At 42.5% G+C, this 26,239-nt stretch overlaps 4 protein-coding genes across 10 annotated transcripts; 1 reads left to right on the top strand and 3 right to left on the bottom strand.

Annotated features, from left to right (window-relative positions):
- Window positions 1–83: 83 nt before the first annotated feature.
- On the bottom strand, window positions 84–2,047 carry LOC129591637 (terminal nucleotidyltransferase 4B-like). The gene is made up of 2 exons (XM_055487374.1): window positions 1,392–2,047; window positions 84–964 (listed from the first exon to the last, which is right to left on the bottom strand). Exons 1-2 carry the CDS (start codon window positions 1,893–1,895, stop codon window positions 371–373), a joined length of 1,098 nt encoding a protein of 365 aa, XP_055343349.1. The 5' UTR covers window positions 1,896–2,047; the 3' UTR covers window positions 84–370.
- A 230-nt stretch (window positions 2,048–2,277) lies between these two features.
- Window positions 2,278–3,444, top strand: LOC129591586 (40S ribosomal protein S14). The gene is made up of 3 exons (XM_055487282.1): window positions 2,278–2,569; window positions 2,649–2,887; window positions 3,274–3,444. Exons 1-3 carry the CDS (start codon window positions 2,421–2,423, stop codon window positions 3,339–3,341), a joined length of 456 nt encoding a protein of 151 aa, XP_055343257.1. The 5' UTR covers window positions 2,278–2,420; the 3' UTR covers window positions 3,342–3,444.
- Window positions 3,445–3,562: 118 nt separating this feature from the next.
- Window positions 3,563–4,970, bottom strand: LOC129591585 (uncharacterized). Its single transcript, XM_055487281.1, has 3 exons — window positions 4,903–4,970; window positions 4,636–4,811; window positions 3,563–4,482 (listed from the first exon to the last, which is right to left on the bottom strand). Exons 1-3 carry the CDS (start codon window positions 4,922–4,924, stop codon window positions 4,099–4,101), a joined length of 582 nt encoding a protein of 193 aa, XP_055343256.1. The 5' UTR covers window positions 4,925–4,970; the 3' UTR covers window positions 3,563–4,098.
- A 643-nt stretch (window positions 4,971–5,613) lies between these two features.
- Window positions 5,614–20,795, bottom strand: LOC129591545 (serine/threonine-protein kinase MRCK alpha-like). Of its 7 annotated transcripts, XM_055487221.1 has the most exons (41): window positions 20,303–20,795; window positions 20,045–20,095; window positions 18,470–18,557; window positions 18,000–18,394; window positions 15,110–15,201; window positions 14,952–15,035; window positions 14,718–14,813; window positions 14,532–14,612; window positions 14,152–14,313; window positions 14,032–14,088; window positions 13,742–13,885; window positions 13,461–13,623; window positions 13,319–13,401; window positions 13,170–13,249; window positions 12,845–12,990; window positions 12,625–12,753; window positions 12,389–12,546; window positions 12,071–12,177; window positions 11,878–12,013; window positions 11,482–11,639; window positions 11,147–11,294; window positions 10,256–10,405; window positions 9,989–10,095; window positions 9,668–9,922; window positions 9,495–9,595; window positions 9,163–9,435; window positions 8,897–8,968; window positions 8,776–8,840; window positions 8,570–8,709; window positions 8,427–8,508; window positions 8,165–8,308; window positions 8,032–8,104; window positions 7,908–7,970; window positions 7,440–7,841; window positions 7,225–7,356; window positions 7,024–7,104; window positions 6,872–6,969; window positions 6,559–6,803; window positions 6,338–6,437; window positions 6,103–6,219; window positions 5,614–5,999 (listed from the first exon to the last, which is right to left on the bottom strand). In XM_055487221.1, the coding sequence occupies exons 4-41, from the start codon at window positions 18,175–18,177 to the stop codon at window positions 5,862–5,864; spliced, it is 5,040 nt and encodes a 1,679-aa protein (XP_055343196.1). In that variant the 5' UTR covers window positions 18,178–18,394; window positions 18,470–18,557; window positions 20,045–20,095; window positions 20,303–20,795; the 3' UTR covers window positions 5,614–5,861. The 7 variants fall into 7 exon arrangements, with proteins under 7 accessions (XP_055343196.1, XP_055343192.1, XP_055343195.1 ...); XM_055487217.1 differs by having other exon boundaries at window positions 18,000–18,557; XM_055487220.1 differs by lacking the exon at window positions 20,045–20,095.
- Window positions 20,796–26,239: the final 5,444 nt, after the last annotated feature.

Raw genomic sequence — 26,239 nt, 5'->3', positions numbered from 1 at the left:
GAAAAAAATGCGATGCGGTTTTAAAGATATCTACTATATTTACATCCGAAATCGACTGAAAGTTCCGTAACCAAATCGCGCGCTTTATTCATTAATCATATATGCATTACGTAACCACATGTACCACTAATCACAATGCCAGAACTTAGAACTGATCTGTATATTTGTAATACTGCATGGTTGACATAATAGAGAAAGCAAGGCTAAAACATAAAAGAAGGTAAATATCTCTTACTCAAAGCGGGAGCCTTTCATACAATCGAAGACGGCATATAAGCAATCGCGCTTAACAAAAACAACAAGCAAAAGAAATAATTAGAAAACGTAAAATCAATTTGCTACACAGACTTCAGGGCGATCCAAATTTCCATCAGCTGGCGGTACCGTAGCGCTCTTGAAGAAGCTTTCGATATTCCACAAGGGTATCAGAGATTCTGAAAATGCTGCTCAGAATACTTTCTCCAGCAGCGTCGTATTCGGTAACACGCCGCACCAGCTGGAAGTAGGCATATTCAAATGCATTCCGCACATCCATAATTCCGTACGACGACCGGCCAATATCGTGATCCGTCTGAATGGGATCCTCAATGCTCAGTAATCCCACACTCTCTCCATCGGATAAACGTTTCTTGAAAGACTTCTTGGGAACGTACGATCCGCTACCGGCTACGATGATGGTGGTCTCGGCGTAGTTGAAATGCCGACCGTATAATTCGAAGAACTCTATGAGTAGAACGCCAAGATTTTCCTCGCGATCACAGGGAAAATAACGAGGATGCAGTTGTAGGAAACTGATGACCATCATGACCAGGCAGTGGGAGCTAACGCCACCGGTGAATACTTCATTCAGTTCGCGGTACTGAAGGAACTGTTTGAGCACGAGGACTAATTTCGGCAGGCAAGGAAACTGAGCAATGTACGTGTTGAGCATCTTCGCGCTGTTGATACCATTGACCAAATTAAACTACAAAAGACAGCACTCGAAATTAAAGCTAGCTAAACATCTAGCTAAACACTACAGTAAAAAAACACTACAAACTTGAATCAAAATTGTCAAACTTATTTCGCAAGCAGATACAGAAATTTTCAGCTACAATGGCTGCTACATATATACAGAAGTAACAGAACTCTACTATTAAATCTACCTTCTCGTATGTACGAGTTAAACAAATTTTAAAATAAACGTAAATAATTATATTCTAAAATGCACAAATTCAGAGGATTAAATTAAATAACTGATTAAAAAAATTTTGAATTAAATCCACAAATCCGATGTTAAGAACTTAAGCAATTCAAAGAGCGTCAAAACGAGGAAACATGTAAAACCAAAATAAGGCCAGCGTTAATCAATGTCGACCACCAAGAGGGATGAATATATGTACCGAACGCACCGAGATATCTACTTTCACACCAGTTCGTTGGTCGGTGATCTTGAGAATGGGTACGGCAGCTTTATCCAGAATTTTCACATCATGAGGAAAACAGATCCCACTGCGAACAAATTCCTCCTGGAGAGTATATAAGGGGAACTGCTCCCATTTCCCGAATACCACCACATCGATGTCGCTGGTGGGGAGGAAGAGGCCTGTTGGAAAACTACCAAAACACTCCACAAGAGCATGCGGGTACTTGCGACGAACGGCCTCCGTAATCCGATCAATCACATTCTGCCGCATACGGTACTCGCATTCCCGAGGAGCAATCCAGGCATAAAAATCTTCGATCTCTTGATGCAGGCCAATAACACCAGCGCAGTACCGCTTCGTAGACGGGATGATCCATGGTGTAGCGTACGTCACATGTTTCTTGGAGTTGCCGCAGTTCCGAAGAGCTGATGATTCTGAAGATTCACCATTTTCAAACCTATCTGGATAATATTTCCCGAAACGAGGCATAGCACGAACAGATATCTAACAAGTTTTAAAAGTTCACAAGCGCTACGTTAAATTTTAAATCGCAGAAAATAATCATTTCCTGTACGTGACTGTACTGTCAGTGCTCAGAATTTTCAGTTGAAAGTTAAAAACTCGGATTTTGTAGTTTTGCACTTTTGCTTGTCGATTTTTCGATTTGCTAAATTTTTGCAGTTTCCGGTGCCTTGTGGCTTGTGTACCGCGCGGAAGCGCTTTGCAAAGCTAGAATCACAGAGCGGCACCCTGTGGCGCACACCCTGCGTTACAGGATGGCATGCACTCGAACCTCGCCTCGCTAATTCCAGTTTTGCCAGGTGGCGCTGTGCAAGATTTGCCGTGAAATACCGGTGCACTGAGCTGCTGCAAAAGCAAATTGTTTATCAAAGATTCCTGACGTTCCTTCTGATTGCAGCAGAACATCTAGAATTGGGAAGATTTTGAGATTTGCCAAGAATCATCCGCTATTTCGTGTTATTTTCCCATATAATCCTTAAGAACTAATCAGTTATGGCTCCCCGTAAAGGAAAAGTACAGAAGGAAGAGACCGTCACCACGTTGGGTCCCCAGGTCGCAGAAGGAGAGAATGTTTTCGGTGTGGCTCATATCTACGCTAGTTTTAACGATACCTTCGTCCATGTGACGGATCTGAGCGGCAGGTAAGCTGGCGAACGGAATTGGATCATGAATTTTGCTGTAGGTCGGGTGTCTGTGGCTCATACGAGTTTTTCGCGACAGGGAAACCATCGCGCGTGTAACTGGTGGTATGAAAGTCAAGGCCGATCGTGATGAGTCCTCTCCATATGCGGCTATGTTGGCCGCTCAGGATGTGGCGGAAAAGTGCAAATTAGTGGGCATTACGGCGGTGCATGTGAAGATCCGTGCCACCGGCGGCAACAAGACCAAAACACCCGGACCAGGTGCGCAGTCGGCGCTGCGAGCCATGGCTCGTGCTGGAATGAAGATCGGCCGTATTGGTAAGTGGAAAATGATCTCTGAGATTTCTTAAGGCACTTACGGCGCCGAAGGACCATCCAGCGAGAAGGATTTTAATGAATTTTTCTTAATATAATAAATTGTAATGGTAGTGTCTGCGTTCTTGAAGTTATTGTTATATTTCATAATATTTGTGAATAGATTTGGGTTCCAACGTAAAGTTTGGCTAGTATATTAAAAATAGCAGTTTGTTATTAACAACTGCATAAGGTTTTCTTTTATGTCTCTGGTTTGCGTTGCTTGAAAATTTAAAGATTTACGATTTTGGATTTCTTCTGGAATGAGTATACGAGTAATGAGGATTGAAAGTTACAGTAACTCAAACGTTGGACAATGTTGGTAATGTCGCATTGTTGTTTATTTGCAGAGGATGTAACTCCAGTACCAAGTGACTGCACACGAAGAAAGGGAGGTCGCCGTGGTCGTCGTCTGTGAGGAGTAATAAATTTATTATGTTTTGGTACGGAATTTCTGCTGTCTGTCGGATTGCGCATTTCCATCTAACGAGACTGTCGGTGAATAAAATTACCAGCAAGTACCGTAGTCGGTTTCCCAGCTGCTGCATTGCATTTAGTTCAAATGCGTACCATACCGCAAGTGTTTATGATCGCGGCCAATGCCTACCAAGGCTACCATTAATGAATCCGATCTATTGCAAATAAGGAAGCCATACATATCACAGAATATTTTATTCAGCAAAAGCGGGAAAAGCCATTGCAAACATTTATATTCCACCATGCATCATTATTCACGCTCTGCAGATATTCAGGGACGCACAATGATATTATGGCAGTTGGTATCTGACGTCTATTGTATTTGGTAGTACTAAAAAAGCGAAACCGGACAAAATAATTTTTATTAATGTTTGTAAATACACAAGCGAGTTGCTTTTATACTCGTAAACACTTGTTTAACTTGTGAGTTTTAAATTCCTGGTAACGTATAATAGTTCAAACCGCGGATTTGCGAACTGACAATATAGGTAAGTATTATTCCCGTGGGACGGCGATTTCCAACGCTGATTGCGAGTTTCAAAAGTGACGAGTCTGACGACAGACTGCTGCGGCACTACTAAACTGCGCACTGGACACCTGTTAAGGGTCCAGTATGCACTGCACTTTCTTCGATTCGGTTTCAGATGTAACCGCTTGTGTATGCATCCCAAGATAATACGGCCGCTTGCAGTTTCTCTTCAAACGAAACTTTTGTAACAAACACAGCAGCCCGTGAAAATCAGGGCAGCCGTCAAACCCGTCCATAACGTCATGAACCGACCGGTCTTCGCTTCCGGTATTTCTGCGCTCAGACACGACCATGCGCCGGCTATTTCTTTCCAGGCAGAACCGATGCCCATCCAACAGAGTACCAGCAGGCCGCAATTCAGCAGCGTCATGAAAAGCAGCGGCAAATAGGCTGTTTCCAAATCAGCGATGACCTCAGATTCTGGTACGTCGCCAGGACGCCATCGTTGAACTTCTCTCGATATTTGCAAGCAGCATAAAGACATAGATGCCATCGTGAACAGAAGGTACCAAGCAAATACCAAGAAAAACCAAGCCAAAAAATTATCCTTCGCCTGTAAAACGCGCAGTCAACCTTTAAGTATTTTATAAGTATTTTTTCTTATTTTATAAGTAAAAGTACGTTTAACTTTTTCAGTATTTCTTTAAAGTACGAGTACTTACGTAAATAAGGAAATAATTGTAACTGTATAATGTATAATCCTTACCGGACTTCTTTCTTTGGCGCAGACTGTCAGGCTATAAGCGGTCCACCCGAATAGACCGCATTCCAGGATGAATCGCAAAGCGGACAGTAGGAAGTTCGCCCACATATACTGGTAAATTGGCTGAATTTTACGACAAACAGTATGCCCGCGCGTCGGTTCGTTATCGTTATCATCCGCTGAAAACGCCCAAATTGACAGTTATTTGTACGGTACTCGTACTGCGTGCAGCCGGTAAAACAAATGATACTTTTTTGAATATGACCTTACATTTCTCAGTAGACGCGTCCATGTCAATTGTCTTCGGTCAGCGTAATGTTATTCGTTGTTACCCGTTTGTGTTTTGCGTACAATTTCCTGACGTGGAACTGAACCAGTAAAAAAGGAAACATGTAGTTACCTTATTAAAGATTATGATTTATGTCTAGCAGTGCCCTTTGCCCAATAATGAATATTCTAATAAAAGCACTTCATAAAACCTCAGAATTCGTAAATCCAGCAATTTGTATTAATCCCGGAAAAAATGTTGACGACATCTCGAAGATTGATAATCCTGCGCGAAATCCGCGAAATGCACTGTGAATGTGATCGATATAAATCGCCATCATGCGCCACGCATTCCTGACCAGCCTGACGTAAAATCAATAACTATATTATGATTTCTACGGAGTATGTATGGACTACGATCGCATTATGCGCTGGTCATCCTTGACTTGAGTGGCAGATGCAGTGCCGCGTTTGGAAACAGTTTCCACAGCAAAATTAAATAATGGATCTTTACTTTCCGGATGACATTATTTCGATGCCGACTGTAAGGTGTGCAACTAAATAAGCAACTGCTTGCGGTAATACATCTTCCGTAACAGCTGTGAACTGTATATTTATATTCCTTTTGCTAATGAAAGTAAGAAGGCATCAGCGAATAAAGCACCCATGCGACCAAACCGGCTTAGAAACAAAAGTTGCAAATGCATCCAAAGGAAATACATCTGCCGCTTTATTCAATATCGCTGTCCGAACAAATAATTTCACAATAACCACAACTAACAGGGGTAGTAAACAACATAATATATCAACGAGATCCAGACGCAGTGTAAAGGCTATTTTACATCAATAATCACAGCAAAATTCCAGCGTCCACATATAAAACTTTTCAAAAAAGCGACCTTCTGAAAATATTTCGCATGCCTAGCTGATGGATATTATGGTACAAAAAACCACTCAGACTCTCAGTAATTATTCTCTCGATTAGATGACGATGAGCTGGACTGTGAGCTAAATGTGCCAAAATCAGCTTGTCGACTAGCAGCATCGTGCATGTGGCCGCTCTGGCTGGGAATCATGCCACTCGAATACGATGAGGCAACCTATGAAACAATTAACATTTCAAATTCCAACGAATGACGCTCAGTTCGCACTAAGGCTGTATATAAAATTGTACAATAACGAAAAAACGATGGAGCAACGTACGGATCGATCTCCACGGTACTGTACACTGGGAGCACTTTGTGTAGCATCCAGTCGGAGTGGAGACGGCGGAACACGGAGATTACTGCCGGACACTCGGCGGTCAGTGTTCCTGTGATCCTGAAAATATTAAACAAATTATGCAGTTATAAAATTACTGAAATGGTTCCCGTATGTGTCGGCTTTTTGCAAATTCGGCCTTGCATAAAACATAATTTCTGCTTTATACCGTGCTTACCATTAGCTGTTGAATTTGAGTTCTATCAGCCGGGCCAACATGCGATACATGACTGAAGTCAGATGGACCGGAAATTAACCGGGACCTTCTCTCCACCGGTCTGTAATACATAATCAACGATGAAGCAGATAAAGATAACGTAAAAGTGGTGCACGAATGTGCCAAAGCTAGCAAAAGCTGTAGAAGTATTAGTAACAAGAATAAAATGCACTAGCACTCACAAACGACTGAGGTTCTGTCTGCCGGCGAACTCCCTGGACTTCACCGACCATCGGCGATGTTTGCGCTGAACACCGGCGCGGCTGGCCGATGTGGAGCGACGCCGATCGGGTGCCGGTTGATAAACAGGTACTTCACGGGGCATTATTAGATCAGCTGGCGCTTGCAGTTCGCGCAGGTAGACAATCAAGGGCGAATCACTGGGACAGACCAGGTTCAGGCTGCCATCGCGGGATAACGGTCGAGCCTGGAAAGAGCCATCACTAGTTAGCAAAAAAATCCACGATGTCAGCATATTAGTTAATTCGCACTTACGCGTTTCATGTTCAGTGTCTGCACCCAGTCCCCGCTGTTCACATCGTACACGGCGATGTGGTTCTCGGTGTACACAATGAGGTATGGACGGAAGAAGGCTACAAAACCTAAGGTAAAAAAAATGAAAAAGCTGTAAACATACTCAACGTTACCAATATGCAGCGGTGGGGCGGTGAACATAATTTCTTTTGTTCTGCAGTGCCTTCCACGTTCATCGAGGTAAAGACCGAGGCCTACAGCAAAACAAAACAAATATTAAAGCGATTAAAATTTTAGAATCAGAAACGCAAGTACAATTCAATAAAAATTTTAAGGTATTTTAGTAAAAGCGCCATTGTTTAACGGATATTTACCATCAAAAACGAAGAGGTATTCTTTTTCCGTTATATCAACAGCCATCAGTGCGTTCAAGCTAGACTGTAGAAGAAATCGCGGCACGGAGGATGCGTCGTCCCGGGTTCCATAGAAATCACGTGTCAGCAGATCTGATAACCAAATATCAACTTATCAGAGATCGAATGGAGCATATTTTGGTCTAAACCACTGCAACAAACCCCTATTCGCTTACAATTGGCCGTATCATCCTCTAAACTGAACACGCCGAAGGTAGACTGGAAGCCGACAAACAACTTATCCCTCCTGACATCCAAGCACTGCGGACTGTAATCCACCGAGATCTCCCGCAGTTTCCGATGTCGACCTTTATCCCGAGTGATTTCATAAACCAGGATGTGTCGTTTCATGGCCACACACAGGACATAACGATGCGTCCGGGTCAGACGTCCCACACAAAAACAATGGCACCCGCGGGTATCGGTTAATTTAACCCAGTCGACGCCATAACCATCCAGAGCGCCGGTAGGTATCAGGCGGATGCAATGTTGTTTGCCTGACGCGATGATCACCAATTGTTCTTCGTCGACATACTCCACTTGAGTGATCTTTCGAGTATCCCCAATTTTTAGCACTTCTGTTAACAAAAGATTTGTTTGAAATTCAGATTATGCAAACTCAGAAATGTCTACCAAGTACCAACCTTCTTTTTCCACGTCAATACAAAATAATCCCTCTTCGCCTCCAGCCACCAATCGACTTCGATCTGAGAAAAAAAGCACTTGTACCAACAACTCAAGTTATCATCGCGAAAAAATCTGATATACCAAGTATCGCGGCGGATGTGAAGGTTTTCACGATGTTCAAACTTTCATCCACAATTTCTTTCGGCCGGAAGATCTAAACAAACGAGGAAAAATTTGAAGGACACAAGTTCAAAGTTTCCGTAATTTTCCTTACTGTTTTAGTAGGGATGATGTTTTTGCGCAGTATCCGGTGTAATTCGGTCAACGCGATGATCCACTTGTCTTTATCGCCTTTATTGTCAGCCAGAAACAACATCTGATTGCTAAATCCAGGAGGATTCACCAACGTTGTGGTGACCTTCATAAGAACGGAAAACGGTTATTCAGCGACAATATTATTTATCACTGTTGAATATTTAAAACAGCGCATGTTCCCTTTTTACTCGCAAAGGCAATCAATTCACATTCGTACAAACCTTAAAAATATTGTTGACATCCTTCTTGTTAGCATGAATAACATCTTCATCCGAAACGCCGGACACAGTGAAGTCTTCATCTCTATACAAGACAAACTATCAAACCGAACTCAAAAGAAATTATCAGATATCCATTTCCCCACCTCATATCCAACACTTGCCATACAACAATATTTGGTTGGTCCTTCTTTTCCGGGATGACATCGTACAAAAACAGCTTAAAATCACAGATGACGACGAACTGCTTAACCCAGCCTTTTTTTACTCCACCGGCTTTCGGAACCTTAAGGATTACGAAGCAAATGAACAATCAGAAAGATGGACTAACATTTCGTTGTTGTTATGATACCCGTAAGTAGCCTTCGTAAGCCGTTCCTACACCGCGTTTAGGGTCGATTCCCAGTGGTCGTTTCGCTATAAAAAACGCAGATGTCCCAAACTGCCCAATCCTCTAACAAATTTTTTCATACCCTGATTTGGATGAGGCGGACACTGACCAGGAACCTGATTGAGGCAGTGCGTATGGCAAGATATACCACAAACTGCAAACGAGAAAAGTAATATTACGGTACATAAACGAATAAAACTCGCTTACGACAATTTCCTATTTGTTTCCTCTTAACAAGGAATCTAATCAATCTATTAAATTACTACGTAGTTGAACGCTTTTCTACATTTCCATTAGATTTCTATGTTCATCTGTCAGGCTCAGCTCAAAAGAATAAAATGCATTTACCTCCGCATGAGTATCCTTGACGCATAAGTCCAACCAGTAAGGATGAGCAAGCAATGCATTTGGTCGGTTGACTGAACGTTTCAACGGAGAATTTATGGACTTGAGAAGGCATGGAGAGTGGCGGAACATAAACCGGCACGTCATTATCGTTCGTATAGCTCGATAATGGACGAGTAGGCTCGGTTTCACATGAGGATTCGGTTTTCTGAGCATTAGCCGCAGCATCTTTTAGGAATCTATCCAGAATTGATGGCTGGCTTTCCGACAAATTTCCTGGAACAAAAAGCATCAAAACAAATTTCGGCATTTTTCAAACTGAAAAACTAACATACCGGCAACCTCGAAGTGATGGCGCATTTCGGAAATTTGAGCATCTTTATCCTGAATTTCGTGTCTGAGGTCCGATATTAATTGCTCTGAGTCCGTGAGTTTCCTGTGCACAAATCAAAACCCAATAAGTAGGCAAATTCCAATCATGCAGAATAACCTTCTTGCTAAATCTTACCGGTTAACGGAAGCTATCTCCGTCCTGACTTTGAGTAATTCCTGATGAATCTGTTCTTTGGCTTGGATTTCGCTTTGTAAATTGGACTGCAGACTGAGCAATTCAGATTTATTGAGCTTCTGCGATTTACGATTGCGCCAGGTGGAATCGGCCATCGGGATACCCAATCCGGCCGCCTTGACTGTATCCACTTCGTCGGACAGTTTGCTCATTAAAGCCTGGAGATAGCGGCGAGCATTCTTTTCGTCCGATAGCCTAAACAGCAAAAAATGCTGAAAACCACTCGCAACTTTTACGTAATGACAAACGTACAATACTTACATCTGATTTAATTCTGTCACACTCTGTAGTAGCTTCTTGGTGGTGTCGGCTTTGTTTTCTTTGATTGCAGATACTTCGTCTTGCAAACTCTGACAATCTTGTTCGAGCTAAAATTGATAAACAAAATTGCTAAAAATTTATTAAAACTGATTTAATTGCTTGTATAATAAAGCAACAGAAACTTAAATCCGAAAGCTTAAGACGCTCATTTTGAAATACCGGTGCAGAATCAAAGACCATGTACTTAATTACAAGAAATGTAATTACCCTTTCAATTTCTCGTTTTAAGCGGTGGTTGTCACCATCCAGTGCTTCGGCTTCGATGTCATAATCCCGCTTCATCAGTCTCGCACGTTCTTCAAACTGAATTTTCATGGCAGTCTTCACATGCTCCCCGTGCTCTTCCAGCTTCCGAATCTGCAAAACAAAATCATAGACTAAAAAGTCTAAAATACCAGGTAAGCAATATTTGTTGCGTCCGTTGTGATAATATGCACTCGTATAAATACACACCAAACAATTACAAAAATAGACACATCTGCTATTATTGTGTAATGGCCTTAATTTTCAGATTTTGTCCCAGTATATATATAAATTAATTTTTTATCTGTTAGTTTGACGCCAATTTCTGAAGGAGAATTCTATAATACAAGCGGATGTTTGTCGTCTCTCACGGCATAACAAAACACGGCGCCGTGTCAGCACCGTTGTACAAAATAAAATTTCTGCCCTGGAATGCAAAATAATGAACTCAGCACAGCATCTGCGCAATCTTTATGACTATCGACCCAATATGGACACTACGGTTTTGTCTCTGCGGTTAGTATGAGCAAGATCTGCCAAAACAATACTGCCAGCACAGTGAACGAAAAATTAGCACAAACTCTTCCGACTCTCAAATATATGGATTGTTTCGGCACGCACATAACTCAAAAGCAATCAAGCATTTAATTCATCCGCCACACCTACACACATACAAAACTCCACTAAATGCCGTCTAATAATGCTCATATTAGCCATTTAAATTCTTTATGTGATATCTAAGCTGTCAATTATTTCTAGCCTGACTAGGTCATCAGTTATACTTACAGCACATAAGCACATACGGAGGGAAAAAAGTCAGCAGCGATCGTGTCGCGCGCATATTAGTGATATTACCTCTTGCTGCAGTGCATTCCGCTGCTGTTCAACATTCGTCAGCTGCTCTCTCAGCCGCACATTCTCATCATCCACGTCAACTGGCCGTCGGGATGCATTGGCATCACTGTCAGATTGGCGTTGTAGTGCGGCCAGCTCATTTTTTAGTCTGTAAATCATATCGAATAAACCGATAAAAACATACACAAACACACATCACCGGCAACATGGCCAAGCTGCCGCGTATGACATCTTTCTTTAATACCAGCCGCGCCACATCCGTCCGTGCCATATGCGGCACCGGTCAGAATTGGTAATTTAGAAAAGCGCGAAAAAATGTCGCCTGCAATTATTACCGTGTAATCTCATCGTTTAGCCGGCGAGCCTCATTACCATCCACTTCACAACTGTTGGTGTGACCATTTACCCGCGGGCCCGACTGTGAATCCTGTCTGTCCACATTGGTGCGCTGGGCACTAATATCCACAGACAAAGCCTCATTGCGCATTTCCAGCTGAAAACAAACATGTCGAATGAATATAACAGGCTGTTACCCAATAACACAACAAATAATAATAACTACTATTATGTAGAATAAAACTTGTTAGTGTTGACTAAAAATTATTTCTAGGCTTTCTTGATCCAGTTTACCGACAAATAAAGTTATCCATGTAACAACAAAACCTTCATTGTCAACGAAAACGTAATTGCTGTTGTTAGCGTGTTATATTGTACAAAAATATTAAACATACGTCTTTTCGCAAAGCATCCGCCCGCTTAATATCCTGGCGTAAAGTTTCGACTTTGGCATTGCTTTTCTCCAGTTCATCGTCTTTCTCTCGGAGCTGTCGTATCAATTTTTGCTTAGCGCTGCGCAATTCCTCCAGTCTGAAAAAGAAAAGGTAATCACGGTCTGATTAAAATTCATTAACTACAAAAACCTACCGTTCATTTAACTCGGCAATTTCAGTAGACGAAGATTTCAGTTTATGCGTCGCATCCTTCAGTTCTTTGTTCTGAGACGCTAACTTATCTTCCAGTTCACCCAACTCCTGAAAACAGTGCAGCAAACTGGATACTATAACGCCAAATTTTAATCCCAGTTCATGAAGTGATTCAAAAACACAGATTTATGTAAATCAATGCGTAAAAAGATGCAATACAAAAAATACTGCGCAGTTATCGCCCTAGCGAATAACTAAGGCAAAAAACAAAATAAGGGTTGTCGCAAGAATGTTGAGCTGAACATTCCTAAATACATACCCGTCCTAGTTTATCCCGAACAGTTTTGAAGGCTTTCTGATCGCCTTCCGCCAATTCCAGCGACTGCTGCAGTTTTTCGTTATTGGCCACCATTCTCTCCAAGTGCCCATCCGTTTCCGTTTTGGCCTTCAACAGATCGTTCACTTGTGCTTCCAACACTGTCAATCAAAAAACAAAATCCACTCCCAACACTGACAAGACTGATAGCCATCGCTCTCTCTCTCATATTCTCTTACAGTATATCCTTTCATCCTTGACTCCGACCTCTTTTCGCAACTGGACTGCTTCATTATCGTCAGTTTGACGGTCGACGGGTTGTGAAGGGAGCTTGCCATGCACGACTTGCTGTAATGCTTGACTGGTTTCTGTTACGGGGATGAAAACCCAATTAAGTGACTTCTACACGTGTCGGCTATTCTCAAACAAAACAAACAACACTGTCCACATTTTACACACCAACAACTTTACGGGACAATTCCCGCTTATCGGCTTCCAGTCGTGCTATCCGCCTTTCATAAGCCTCAGCGCTCAGGCCTTGAACGGGTGATTCTTCGGTCACTATTTCGGCACCGGCCCCGAGATTTCCCGTATCAGAAAGACGGCTGTGTACAAAGTCAAATTTAAATTTCAAATCTTTTATCCATATATTTTCGAAAAATAACAGCAGGAATATGGGACCGATTTTAATCGACCGGCGCGATGATTTAATTAAAACTTTTTAAAAATAATTCCAGCAAAACATTTTAAAATAATCTATATGCCAGACAGTAGCACTGCTCACCTTCCACCGGTAAACGTAAAGCCAGCGAACGGCAAATGGAGACCAGAGAATACTGCATTAGCATTGGGCGGTTTAGCGGGCTGTAATACACATCGACCGTAAATTCGTTTCAACTGCATTATGCTCAATGACACTAATAGTCCACTTACAGCGTGTTTTACATCATTCTCCTCAATATCAAAATTCGATGTGTCTGTTGGACTAGAAACTTCCGGAATAAAAGGCGGAGTGCCTAAGAAAAGCCATCGGCGTGCATCGAATTAGTACGATTCAAATGCCCATGAAACTTACTTTCTCGCAAGGTTTTCCATTCGATGCCTTTAAAGAAAGGATGATCACAGAAATCCTGTAGACCGTTCTTTCCCAAACGGTGTTCGGCGTTACAAATCAATCGTTTCATCAGATCTTTGGCAGGATCACTAATTTCAACATCCTCAGGAAATTTCAAATGAACCTAAAAAACACGGCTTTTCGGTTGCTTCAACTACAAAAAGTTAAAACTGAACCAGACTAAAGAAACCATTAACACAAACACATCGTAAAAAGCACAAAGTGAACTTAAAAAATCTTACCGTGTGGTTCATAATTCGAGCGTAAGTTTCCAACAGAGATTCCGCATAAAAGGGAGTAACGCCAAACAGCATCTCGTACATGCAAATTCCTAAACTCCACCAATCACACTCTGGACCGTATCTTCCACGACCGTCCTCCATTGCCTGTGAGAATAAAAATTTTTTTACGTGAGATCTTAGTGTAAGCAAACATTTATTCGCATTACTAATTATCGAGTATATTTTACTGTATTCAAAATCAATTATTTACGTATCTGGCATCGACAGACATTTGGAGCAAAAAGACTGACCTGAAGGATTTCCGGGGAGATGTAATCAGGCGTACCAACTGTAGTTTTACACTGTACCTGCAGCAAGCACAATAACCTTATGTTCACCAACCAACACGGGGAAATCGTTAAAAAATTTACAGTTCCATCTGAGAGCATCTTAAGGCACGATCCAAAATCCGCCAGTCGGATATGTCCATTGGCATCTAAGACAATATTATCCGGCTTGATATCTCGATGTACATAACGCAGATAGTGCACCGACTCGATGGCCAGAATCATTTCTGCCACATAAAACCTCGCCTGTAATAGAAACACCCACGCGCTCAAACATACGACACTAATAATAATCTATATCTATCAAAGTAAAATTGATCAATAATCATTGTAATTTTCTAAACTATGCTCTTTCTTCTAATGATTAATCTGTGCTTAGTTTAGTGTAGCACATCTAGCCGCGGGACAGATCACTGCCGACGAACAAACTTACAGCTTAAACCGTTAACAAAAGCACACAGTACCATGTCTTCCGGCAATCGATCGTTGAATTTCATAAGTAATGTCAGCAGATCCCCTCCACAATAATAATCCATCACCAGATACTGCCCAACAAAAAGGACAATAGAGGAACAATCAGGTCAGTGAAGTACACGGATAATGACAGACGGAAAACGGGCAATGTCCTCCCAGATCATTTGCCCACTTACCAGATATTCGTCATCCTGGAACGCATAATGCAGATTGGTAATCCACTTCCCGTCCCCATTGACCAGCACATCCCGTTCCTCCTTGAAACAGGCCGTCTAAGGAGCACAGAGAAAGGGCATGACACACTCACATACACAGTGGGTGTTGCATTCGTTGTTAAGTGGGAAAATAGGCCAAACAAATCTCACAAACGGAACTGGCTAATTTCCCTCCTTTTTAACCAGCCACCTCACCTCGGCGCGTTTCAGCATTTCCCACTTGTGAAGAATCTTCATGGCGTAGATCCTATCAGTTGATTTCATTCGCACCACGGCCACCTATGTTGAAATGTTGATAGATTCACGCAGAAATGATCCTACTCCAGATTATGCAGATTAAATTTTATACTCACATCCCCAAACGCACCACGTCCAATGATCTTCAGGAATTCAAAGTCGTCTCTAACCAGACGTAATTGTCTAACTTTCGCCACCACGGGTTTGGCTGTAAAAATACAAAGCTTCCAGTTCGATAAAAGCCAAATAAGGATTTATGTAACATGCTCTAATAGTGGGAAAAAAAACCTGACTCTTTTTGACATTTACTTGGTGATTGCCAGCAGGTCTAGGCATCTACGGACTAGTATACACTCGTATGTACTCATACATTTGTTCATTTTGTTATCAGTACAGCTTATAAACGACTATGAATTTTATCGATAAAAATAAATTAAGGAGACACCATTTCACAAACTTATTCGGGCATCTATATTCCTGGTTTTACTCTGCAGATATTATACCCCCATTTTCAGTACGCGGCGTAATCAGTCAATCATTAACGCAGCAAAATCACAAATTAAAAGCAAATATATTAATAAGCATGTCAGATTATCATGTTAGCAATTCTTTTATTCGCTTACTGTCATACTACACAAAACAGTGCAATGCTGAAATGAATTTGTAGAACCAATATGCTAGTGTATTCCGATTAACCTGTGCGATAACGTCGAAACTTGTATTGCCAGTAATCATTAAAACAAGAATTCCACATTACGCAGCCGACCAGTTGTATCGGAATCGGAAAAAGCAGGTATAATTTATGATAGACACAGAATTCATTAATCAAACAGGTGTGGAAAAAATTGCCTTGGGTGTACAGCTAGCTAAATCATGTCAGCTTACGTTTAGCAAAATGGAAAACTCATAACTATATCAGTAAGCATCTATATCTCCGTAAGAACCATACTTCAACTTTTGTGACAGCCAAAGGAATAATACCGGTCGAAAAATAATTTCGCACTGTATGAAATTGACTGGCTCAATTAAATTAAACTTTGTTGGGCAAATTATTTCAAATTCTATTAAATAAAGTGAGAATACGTTCCACGTGTTTATCGACATGTTTTTTTCGGATCTGCCATAAGAAAGATCCCGATGCTCACTGGAAGCTTGCACGCGATGCATGCGCACTATCTATCCCCTATGGATGAATGGATCACGATCAATATCGATAGTCATCATACGTAAACTATAATTCAAATGGAAAACTAAACTAACCCCTTTTCATCATACATCGATTATCTTTAAAAAGATACTACTCATATGGTGCATTTAAAAACAAACCGCAGCTTCGCTTATTTTACAGCAGAAGCTTGTTTAGACTGATTGTGAGACCATTTTCTTTTCGCCAACTGTGCGATTTCTAACAATCAGTGAAGCCGAAGGGCCAAACAAAACGCTTTTAAGTGAACACTGCGAATCCAGAGCATTTAACAGGCACTTTACGGAATCTGCATCCCTGTGACACTTTTTGACATAATTTATGGTCGACGTTCACTGCGAATCACGTTAACGCAAACGCCCACACAACCCATCCTAATCATGCCGCCACACCGCCTAAAAGGAAGTGCATTCACGATACATTTTGCTATATATAGCAATTACGCTACATAATGAGCAAATCAATTCTCTTTCATTCACATCCATACAGAACAGAATAACAAATAAAACTGCTGAAAAACACCACTCAAATACAAGCCAAACAAACAGACAAACCCTCAATGAGCTTCTCACACAAAGAACGCACATGCCGAAATTCGAGAGGGAATCGGTCATTGCGCAATAATTCAAAAGTACATAACAGCGTAAAGCGGTATGAAAGGCGAGTATTGATAGGGGCTCCCGCGCCAGGCGCAATGTTATGTGACATTTATTCCTATGATTAATAAAAAGCTATATTTAACCTCGCAAACTCCGCTATCTTATCCGCGCCGTTCTGGCGATAACCACCTGGGCCACCATTTTTTATGACCGACATAAAAAATTTTATAACACTCTACATGCTCTCTCTACCGTCCTGGTATGTTCCGGCGGAAGACGTTTGCTAAGCCGAACTCTTGACAGCCTGTGTAAATCAAGCTAGACTTGCTGACAGTGAAGGATAGCCGAGTCTCAACATTGCCGGGAGAAACCTAAAGAGACGCTTCCCGTCTGTATACTGCCGCTGAAATATCTGCCTGGTTAATATTCGGCATTTGCATTCAGCCATATTCTATATTTAACATAATATCCAGCGATATTTCCTCTCTCCATCCCAGCTAAGGCAAACAGTTATTCTCTCCCAGCCACCAATCACCAATGTAATTTATGCGGTTTTGGCAGTCTTCAATGTCGGGGTCAGTCATCTTTTGCTCACCAAGTTGTTAGCTAATGCAGCTGACCGGCGGCCATGAGTTTTAATAAATAGTCTCACAAAGCTGATGGATGGATCCGCTCTTTTACTACCATAATCGCCACTGCGGCAGCACGAACAGCACGGGCGAAGCAAAGTATAAAAGTTATGTAAATGATCCTGATATGTTTAGCCAGAGGCTTATTACTCTTAAGCTTCTTGAAATTCCACCAGAAAAAACAACAATAAATCCATTACCAAATTAACATGTGAACATTTTACAGCCCATTACTCCAAACGCTGCCCCCAAGAAAAGCTCACCGCTAATGTTCGCAAAAATTTATGCTGTAAAATGTAGGTCACGTGATGGAAATCTGGAAAATGGCTAATACTTCGTATCGCTCGTGAGCGCTGGAAAATGCTGATGAAAAATGAGTGTGTCCGCAATATCCATCAGCAGTAGCGAATGAAAGAGACCATCGCACAAACATATGAAAGACGGTCAAAAATAATTGCGGATTCTCTCACCCGTGACCATAATTTTGTATCTTCCCAGCTAACGTGTTGACAAGTAACGAAAAATGCCAATAGCGCAACACAAATGCAAGCTAACCGCGTACAGATTCTCTTACCATGCTCAATAAATTCGGTAAACGTTCGCTCTTTCCGCAAGGTTGATCGTGTGCACTCATCGTAGAGAACAATGAGAACATCCAGCAGTGTCTCCGTGCTGACCGCCGCATCCGGATAGGTCTGCGGTCCTTTGAGGAACATCTGTTCCAGCTGTTTCAGTCGCACTTCGGCCGACATGATGTTCTCCTTTTCTGCCTCTTTCCCCCGTTTATAGAGCCCCCCAATTCACTTTCAATCAGGAATGCACTATCCCGTGGTTAAAATCCGTCACATTCCTTATTAGAAAAATTGGCATGATGGATGATAAAAATAAACCGCATCGCCAACTCGACAGCAGTTCCGCTCGCGTGTCCGCTGTGTATGCAGTCACTGCCGTGGTGAGAAATATCGCGCGCTAATCAAATGCAACGGATTCCGTTTATGGATCACGTAGGGGAAAATGGCGCACAATAAAATCCCATAAACTAACCGATAAATAAGATAAAAATACGCATTCTGGTAGAATGGGGCACTAAACGATTGGCTTCGGAAAACAGGGCAATTGCCTGACCATGAAACTACAAAATAGCAATATTTCAGGCCTTGAACTCACAAACAAAATTACAATAGAATTATTACCGACCTACCGCTATTAACAGCAAAGCATTATTGTGATTATCCCATACAACACGAGTACAATGTTACTGAACACAAGAAAAAATTTTAAAATAAAATTTGCAAAACTTCAAGGTGGCAACGTGATTATGGAATTAACTAGGGTACAAAATAAGAACCACTACTCCTACCGGGAAAAAATACGCATACGTAGAGGAATTTCAATGCATGTAACCAGCTGCGCAACTGTGCAGTGTATACTCTTCCAACCCAACACGACTGTAAAAGTCACTGAATAATAATATCTCTTAAACCTGTTTGACTACTTTGACGGCATGAACGATTTGACTGTGCACAGATGCCTTTGAAATGCATCGCGTTCTCATACTCGGAGTCTGCATAAAAAAATAAACGAACAAACAGAAATTTTGACCAATTCTGGCCTATTATTAAGCTGCACGCATTAAGCTCTAATGCTTCATAAAAAACTTTTGCCCTACAAACTCGCGCTTCAACCAAGCATCTTCCATAAACCGCACAATTAATCACAGTAAAAAGCTTGCAAAACACTACTTAACTTCTTCGTGCACTACTGCTGTAAAGTAAAACGGCTTTCTTCGAAATTCAATTTCTGATTACCAAAACCGCAAAACTGTTCGCTAGCTTGGTGGCTGGCTATTTTATTTTTGGATTGATCGGTAGCGCTTCCGCCGTTTCGGTAGCGACGTCGTGGTATAACTTTCTATTGACATTAATTATTGACGTCGAGTACGAGTCAGTGTACACAATCGAGCACTGTGGTAAAACACCAAATCAAGTAGCACAGTGTGGAAATTTTACAAAATTAGATCAATGCTCCCAATTCAAATGCACAAATGCTGTTGGCTGGGACAACACGAGGGGAAATGTGATAGCTCATATCCAGTATCAAACCACTGCTAAATTTGGAATAACTCCCAAATTAATATCCAGCAACAAATTATAATTTCCGTTTTAAACGCTACTACCTCCTTTTACGACTAATAGGAAACTGTAATTATTGCGTTCAATTTCGAGATAACCAACCGGCATTTTTACGAAAAAGACAGATAGCCAAAATAAAATTAACCGAAAGAAACTTTCAGGAATAAAAAATTCCGTAAAATATAACCTAAAAAACAGACATTCCTTATTGGCTGTCCTTGAAGCAAAGTTTTGTGGCTTCCTTTAAAGATCAACATAAGTGGTACTTTAACTGGTAAGATGTCGGACTACTGAAAAGAACCAAAGCGACTCTTGAAAAGAAGCTCGACATTTATTTTATCGACATTTTAAAGTTAGCTCAACAGTCACAGTTAAAGAAACCTCACCGCGGTAAATCAATCAATAAAGGCCATAAAAAATGCGGATCAGACAGCATCTAATTCATATCCATACAAAAACAGCAATATCTTATACAGTTATACTTTACCTATTCTCTTGTATCCTCCTAGATCGACTGACGTAAACGCTACAACTTTCACTAAAAACGTAATTCAAAATCATTATCACTATCATTACATATGCGCAGCTGCTTACAGCAGACCCACAGCAAAACAATATTTAAAAAGTAGATAAAAACTTATTTGTGTACTGTACACAGTGTACAGTACTCCTGTGTACAGTACTCTCAATTCAGACATTGTCACTGTAATAAGTCAGAGTGATCAGACTGACTCAGACATCTCACTCGAATAAAGCCTCTGCATCCAAGAAATTCAGTCCGCGCATTCCCGAATCACACCGTAGAATAAATAATTATCACGGTCCAACATCCAGCAAAAGCACTCCCGGGTTTCACGCCGTTCGTCACGGACAAAATGATTGAAACAATGAAACTAAAAACTTCCTAGTTTTGGACGTGCAGGGGAAATCTGTCCCGATACGGATTCCAGCCACACTGATCTTAACCATAGATTTCTGAAAACTTCACAAACTTGAGACCGTATCTCTTTACAGAACAGAAAGCTGATTCGTAAAATGATCATGAGATGCTCCAACTTTTAACGAATGTTTTTATTGATGTGGCGAAAACGACGACACACTCAAATCGAGTTTACGGTTGTCGTTCACACAAACAAATGAATGACTACGCAAGGCAAGTTCCGCTGCCAAACCGATTGCTACTGTCAAGTGTCAAGTGAGTAATGCGCATAGGCAGTTCGCGGGTAGCTAGCCATCCCTGCCAGACCGAATGCCAATTTTTCGTCTTTCGTAGGCCCGAGAACTCGTGAAATTTTGCGTAACTTTGTGTATTAGATGGTTTGTCAAATTGCACAAAATGTCTTTTGTCCCAAATAGAAACAGTTTCAGAATTTAGTCAAGCGAGCGAGCGAAGCGAGCGAAGCGTTTTTAATTTAAAATGTGTGACGTGACGAACCGGAGAGCCAAATTCCCGGGGTCCAGGGGCGAAGCCCCTGGCCGGGGTTTGGGGCGGAGCCCCAATAAGCAGGGGGTGCGGGGGCGCAGCCCCCCGCTGAAACAATTGAGAAGGTAGTTTAAAATTCAAAACCTAACCCGGTCATTATTGACGAACCCGCCGTAGTAATGTACGGGGGGGTCCGAAAATTTGGACCCAGGGCGGATTTTGTTCGCGACCCCCGGGTGGAGCGTTTTTGGGGAACCGTGACGTAAATTATAATCCGGTCATTATTGACGCACCCGCCGTAGTAGTGTACGGGGGGTCCGAAAATTTGGACCCGGGGCGGATTTTTTTCGCGACCCCCGGCTGGAGCGTTTTTGGGGAACCGTGACGTAAATTATAACCCGGTCATTATTGACGAACCCGCCGTAGTAGTGTACGGGGGGTCCGAAAATTTGGACCCGGGGCGGATATTTTTCGCGACCTTTGGGTGAAGCGTTTTTGGGGAACCGTGACGTAAATTAGAACCCGGTCATTATTGACGAACCCGCCGTAGTAATGTACGGGGGGTCCGAAAATTTGGACCCGGGGCGGATTTTTTTCGCGACCCCCGGGTGGAGCTTTTTTGGGGAATCGTGACGTAAATTATATCCCGGTCATTTTTGACGAACCCGCCGTAAGAATGTCTGAGGGGTCCGGAAATTTGGACCCGGGGCGGATTTTTTTAACGACCCCCGGGTGGAGCATTTTTGGGGAACCGTGACGTAAATTATAACCCGGTCATTATTGACGCACCCGCCGTAGTAGTGTACGGGGGGTCCGAAAATTTGGACCCGGGGCGCATATTTTTCGCGACCTTTGGGTGGAGCGTTTTTGGGGAACCGTGACGTAAATTAGAACCCGGTCATTATTGACGAACCCGCCGTAGTAATGTACGGGGGGTCCGAAAATTTGGACCCGGGGCGGATTTTTTTCGCGACCCCCGGGTGGAGCTTTTTTGGGGAATCGTGACGTAAATTATAACCCGGTCATTATTGACGCACCCGCCGTAGTAGTGTACGGGGGGTCCGAAAATTTGGACCCGGGGCGGATTTTTTTCGCGACCCCCGGCTGGAGCGTTTTTGGGGAACCGTGACGTAAATTATAACCCGGTCATTATTGACGAACCCGCCGTAGTAGTGTACGGGGGGTCCGAAAATTTGGACCCGGGGCGGATATTTTTCGCGACCTTTGGGTGGAGCGTTTTTGGGGAACCGTGACGTAAATTATAACCCGGTCATTATTGACGAACCCGCCGTAGTAATGTAGGGGGGGTCCGGAAATTTAAACCCGGGGCGGATTTTTTTAACGACCCCCGGGTGGAGCATTTTTGGGGAACCGTGACGTAAATTATAACCCGGTCATTATTGACGAACCCGCCGTAGTAATGTACGGGGGGTCCGAAAATTTGGACCCGGGGCGGATTTTTTCAGCGATTTCTGTGTGAAGTACTGGGGAACGGTAGCGTAAAATATAACCTGGTCATTATTGACGAACTCGCAGTGATATACGGGTTGTCGTAAAATCTGGACCCGGGAAGGTTTTTTAGCTACCTTTGGTTGGTGCCGTTTTTAGGGAATTGACGTTTGGGGAAATGCTTATACATTTTTCAACCTTACATACTTAAGCATTTTTATGAAGAGTCCGCTGTACAAGTGTAAAAGTAGGTCGTTTTATGGACCCGGTCCGAAAATTTTGCCCGGTGTAGGTGGTGGAGTGTCTTATGTTTACGGGTCCTGTAACAGGTAACTTTTACCGTGAAGAGCTCTCGCAAAGATTTCTAATTACTATCAGTAAAATTACCGTATTCGCAGTACGTTACCTTAGACGAGGATTACTGTTACCATAACAGATTACTTTTTATGCAACAGGTGATCATTACCGAATTTTTATAATAATTGATCCTTAGGGTAACGGGTTACCGTTACCGCAACCTGTTTTGTAATGGATTACTATGACGGGATACTGTCATTGTAACCGTTACCGTAATGGATTACCGTGCATGTTATTGTCACCGTTTTGGGTTTCCGCAACCGTTACGCTTTTACTTTATTAATTAACCGCTTTTATAAATGAGCTGAGGGCGCCGCCGAGCTGCAACGCGAACAATCATTTAATTGTTGCTTAAATAAACTTAATGTAAAAATCCTGAAAAAAGCTAACGCCGTTATTCATCTAAGATGAACTAAAGAAATTCGTGCTCACGAGGCTTGCAGGTTACAAATTTATTTGAAGGGGTACGCTTAGGAAGCGCACATTCGAGAAGTTGTAAAATAATAAACAAAATCAAAAGGATTCTAAGGCTTCTGAGCAATTTTTGGAAGTAGTTTTGAAACGTTGTCATAGCGAAACATCTATTCAAGAAACCCAGCGAAGTCAGGAGTCATTACTACCATTACTAAGGTTAACACTGTTACCTGCATTGCCGCTGTTGTTATTCGTATTCTGATGATTCATTGTTGCGCGTTACCGCTACCGGCGTTACCATTCAAACCAAGCGTTATCAGTAATAAGTGTTACGTTTGCCTAACTGTAACAAGGTACCGTAACTGTGTCTGTTTTTGATAGTGTATCATGTCTCTTTACTGTTGAAACTAAAGGCGTAGCCGAAGGCGACATCAAACGTGGCGCTGTGCGTAAGCATCAGTCTCAAAACAAGCGGAGCTGCAAGTAAACAAAAGGGTTCTATTGTTCTGTTAATCTGAACGTATGTGACTTTATTGGTCAAATCAAACTTAAGGCAAAATAAAGAAAGAAACAAAAATTACAACAAGAAAATTTCTTTTAGCCAGGCCTTCCATCGTGCCCAGTGCCCAGCACAGACGCCGCATTATCCCGTTGAACATCTATCGACAAACGCTGATGTACAAACTCATGCGAGCGTGCTTCGCCGGTTTGCTGCTGAAATCGTTTCCCCAATTCTTTGGCAATTACGATTGCTGACGGCCCCACGGGCCCAGGGTTTCAAAGGCGATTGAAGCGAACAGGTAGCGGCCAACCAGGTACAAATTAAATCTGGATTTTTTATCCTCTGCTTGCACGGCGGCCGCTCCCGCTTTGATCGAGGTGGCTTTGACATGTGACGGTGCAACCGTGTCTACACATGTCACCTCCCATGCTAGGCACAATCCACGTTTCCAGGCAAGTGCCGTGCAGCCGTCCGGACGGCGCTCCGTGGTGTGAGAAGTACCACGAAGCTCCAGTTTTGCAGGCACGCCGGCAGATACACATGCTCGACAAATGATGCTATTTAATCCGCCGTGGCGCGGGTGTCTTCCGGCGGAGAAGACACATGACAGCCCATGATGCCCGTAACCATCCACGCGTTTGAGACTTGACGCAATCATGAGGTTCGCAAATCGTGGCGCCAATGCAAAGACCAACACTGATCATGAGTTCGTCGTCTACCGGCAGGTTGCCGATGTGGGCGGAAGGTTGGGCGTTTAACCAGATGCCGGCTTCTGGCCAAGACTGGGTAAGCAGGCGTGCTGTATTGACTTCATCGCCCTCGAACACCTGCAACAGAGTATAAAGGGAAACGTTACATCAAGGCATGTCCCACGGCTTTTGAGACTTCCGGAAAGCGGGTTCCGGAATTTCAGCCTGACGGGCTTTCAGTTTCCAGGACTCCACTGCGCCGGCGACGTCGGTAATACCGTGGGTAGGGGGCAGCGCGGATAGCAAACCGGAAACAGAATGAATCGAAGTCAGGAAGGCTGGTAGGGATAATTCTTCTGACCGGCGGATACCAATTCCATCTCTGCTAACTGGGAGTGTTGCTTGACCTCAAGGCGGGAGTCGTTGTGGTTGGTCCGCACGTTCGAGATTCTTCTTGCAGTTTCACTTAAACTTTTTGTTACTGTAACGATACGGTCGCATGAACCGAAGGCGGAGCCAAAGGCGACGCCGAGCTGCGGCGCGAGCAAGCGCAGCGAGCGGAGCAGCAAGTAAAACGAGCGGATTCTGTTGTCCTGCTGTTCTGCAGAGATTCTTCTTACAGTTCAGCTTAAACTTTTTGTTACCGTGATGATACGGAAGTGGAAACCGAAGGCGGAGCTAAAGGCGACGTCGAGCTGCGGCGCGAGCAAGCGCAGCGCAGCGAGCGGAGCAGCAAGTAAAACAAGAGGATTCTTTTGTCCTGCTATTCCGAAGAGATTCTTCTTATAGTTCAGCTTAACCCTTTTGTTACATGATTTTACGGTAGCAAACTACCGTTTCCACCGACACCGAAGGCAAAGCCGATGGCGATGCCGAGCCTGCGGCGCGAGGGAGCGCAGCATAATGAGCGGAGCAGCAAATAAACGAAAGCATTCTATTGTCTTTTTATTCAAAAGAGATGCTTCTTACAGTTCGCTTGAACTTTTCGTTACCGTGATGATACGGAAGTGGAAACCGAAGGCGGAGAAAAAAGCTACGCCGAGCTGCGGCGCGAGGAAGCGCATCGCAGCGAGCGGCAAGTAAAACAAAAGCATTCCATTGTCCTTTTCATTAAAAAAATAGTTTTTACGGACAAAATTTCCGTTGCCATTTTGAATTCGCTAGCGAACTATCGTTTCGTTTCGAGGAAAACCGAAGGCAAAAATGAGCGGCGCCGCAACTGAAGCATCAAGTAGAACGAAAGATTTATTTTTCTATTTCACACTTTTGTTTCAATAAATGCAACAAAATTTAAATAAAATCTGCATGGAAATTTAGATTTCAATTTTGCAAATGAAGACGAATTATTTGATTGCTTGATTGAAGTTTGTTGCCTTGTGCAACAACATCCTATTTCAAACTTCAAAACAGTCTCATTCATAAAGGTTTGTATAAATCTGAATACATAAGTACAAATAAAATAAACCTAGCGATTAAAAGTTTTGATTCTTTTGCGGAGAAAAAGAGACGAGGTCAGCGTTAGAGGTCATTACTTTTAAATACACCGGTGTTCACAGAAATTTAATGACGTGGCCTTGCTCTCACCAGAATTGCGTGTAATAGGTAACTTTCAACACGGTAAGCAGAGTGGTGAAATTCCTCGTTTTTGAAACGACTCTTACCAAAATTCACAACTTTTTAAGACTTTCATAAATTATTGTCGACATATTTTTTAGAAAATTACGCGATTCATGAACTTATTGTAGACCAAAGATTCTGGCAAGCTTAGTCAAATCAACATCCAAGCACAAAAACATTTTTGCACCAGGTGGAGTTGAGCTAGTACGTCAAGACCAAAAACGACACCGG

This window comes from Paramacrobiotus metropolitanus, unplaced genomic scaffold (assembly GCF_019649055.1).
Source record: "Paramacrobiotus metropolitanus isolate TYO unplaced genomic scaffold, Prichtersi_v1.0 Parri_scaffold0000047, whole genome shotgun sequence".
NCBI lineage: Eukaryota > Metazoa > Tardigrada > Eutardigrada > Parachela > Macrobiotidae > Paramacrobiotus > Paramacrobiotus metropolitanus.
Note: the sequence above shows the minus strand (reverse complement) of the source record. Positions and strands in the feature narration are given on the sequence as shown.

Bases quoted from the DNA above. Each gene is read 5' to 3' on its own strand.
- LOC129591637 (XM_055487374.1), bottom strand. From the start codon at position 1,895: ATGCCTCGTTTCGGGAAATATTATCCAGATAGGTTTGAAAATGGTGAA. The intron at 965-1,391 runs GTGCGTTCGGTA...TGTCTTTTGTAG, and splicing joins GTGTGAAAGTAGATATCTCG to TTTAATTTGGTCAATGGTAT.
- LOC129591586 (XM_055487282.1), top strand. From the start codon at position 2,421: ATGGCTCCCCGTAAAGGAAAAGTACAGAAGGAAGAGACCGTCACCACG. The intron at 2,570-2,648 runs GTAAGCTGGCGA...TTTTCGCGACAG, and splicing joins GTGACGGATCTGAGCGGCAG to GGAAACCATCGCGCGTGTAA. The intron at 2,888-3,273 runs GTAAGTGGAAAA...GTTTATTTGCAG, and splicing joins AATGAAGATCGGCCGTATTG to AGGATGTAACTCCAGTACCA.
- LOC129591585 (XM_055487281.1), bottom strand. From the start codon at position 4,924: ATGGACGCGTCTACTGAGAAAT. The intron at 4,812-4,902 runs GTAAGGTCATAT...GGGCGTTTTCAG, and splicing joins GGACGCGTCTACTGAGAAAT to CGGATGATAACGATAACGAA. The intron at 4,483-4,635 runs GTAAGGATTATA...CGCGTTTTACAG, and splicing joins GCGCCAAAGAAAGAAGTCCG to GCGAAGGATAATTTTTTGGC.
- LOC129591545 (XM_055487219.1), bottom strand. From the start codon at position 18,177: ATGTCGGCCGAAGTGCGACTGAAACAGCTGGAACAGATGTTCCTCAAA. The intron at 14,613-14,717 runs GTAAGTGGGCAA...TTTGTTGGGCAG, and splicing joins TCCAGGATGACGAATATCTG to TATCTGGTGATGGATTATTA. The intron at 8,105-8,164 runs GTAAGGAAAATT...TCGTTTGTTTAG, and splicing joins ACATCATCCCTACTAAAACA to ATCTTCCGGCCGAAAGAAAT.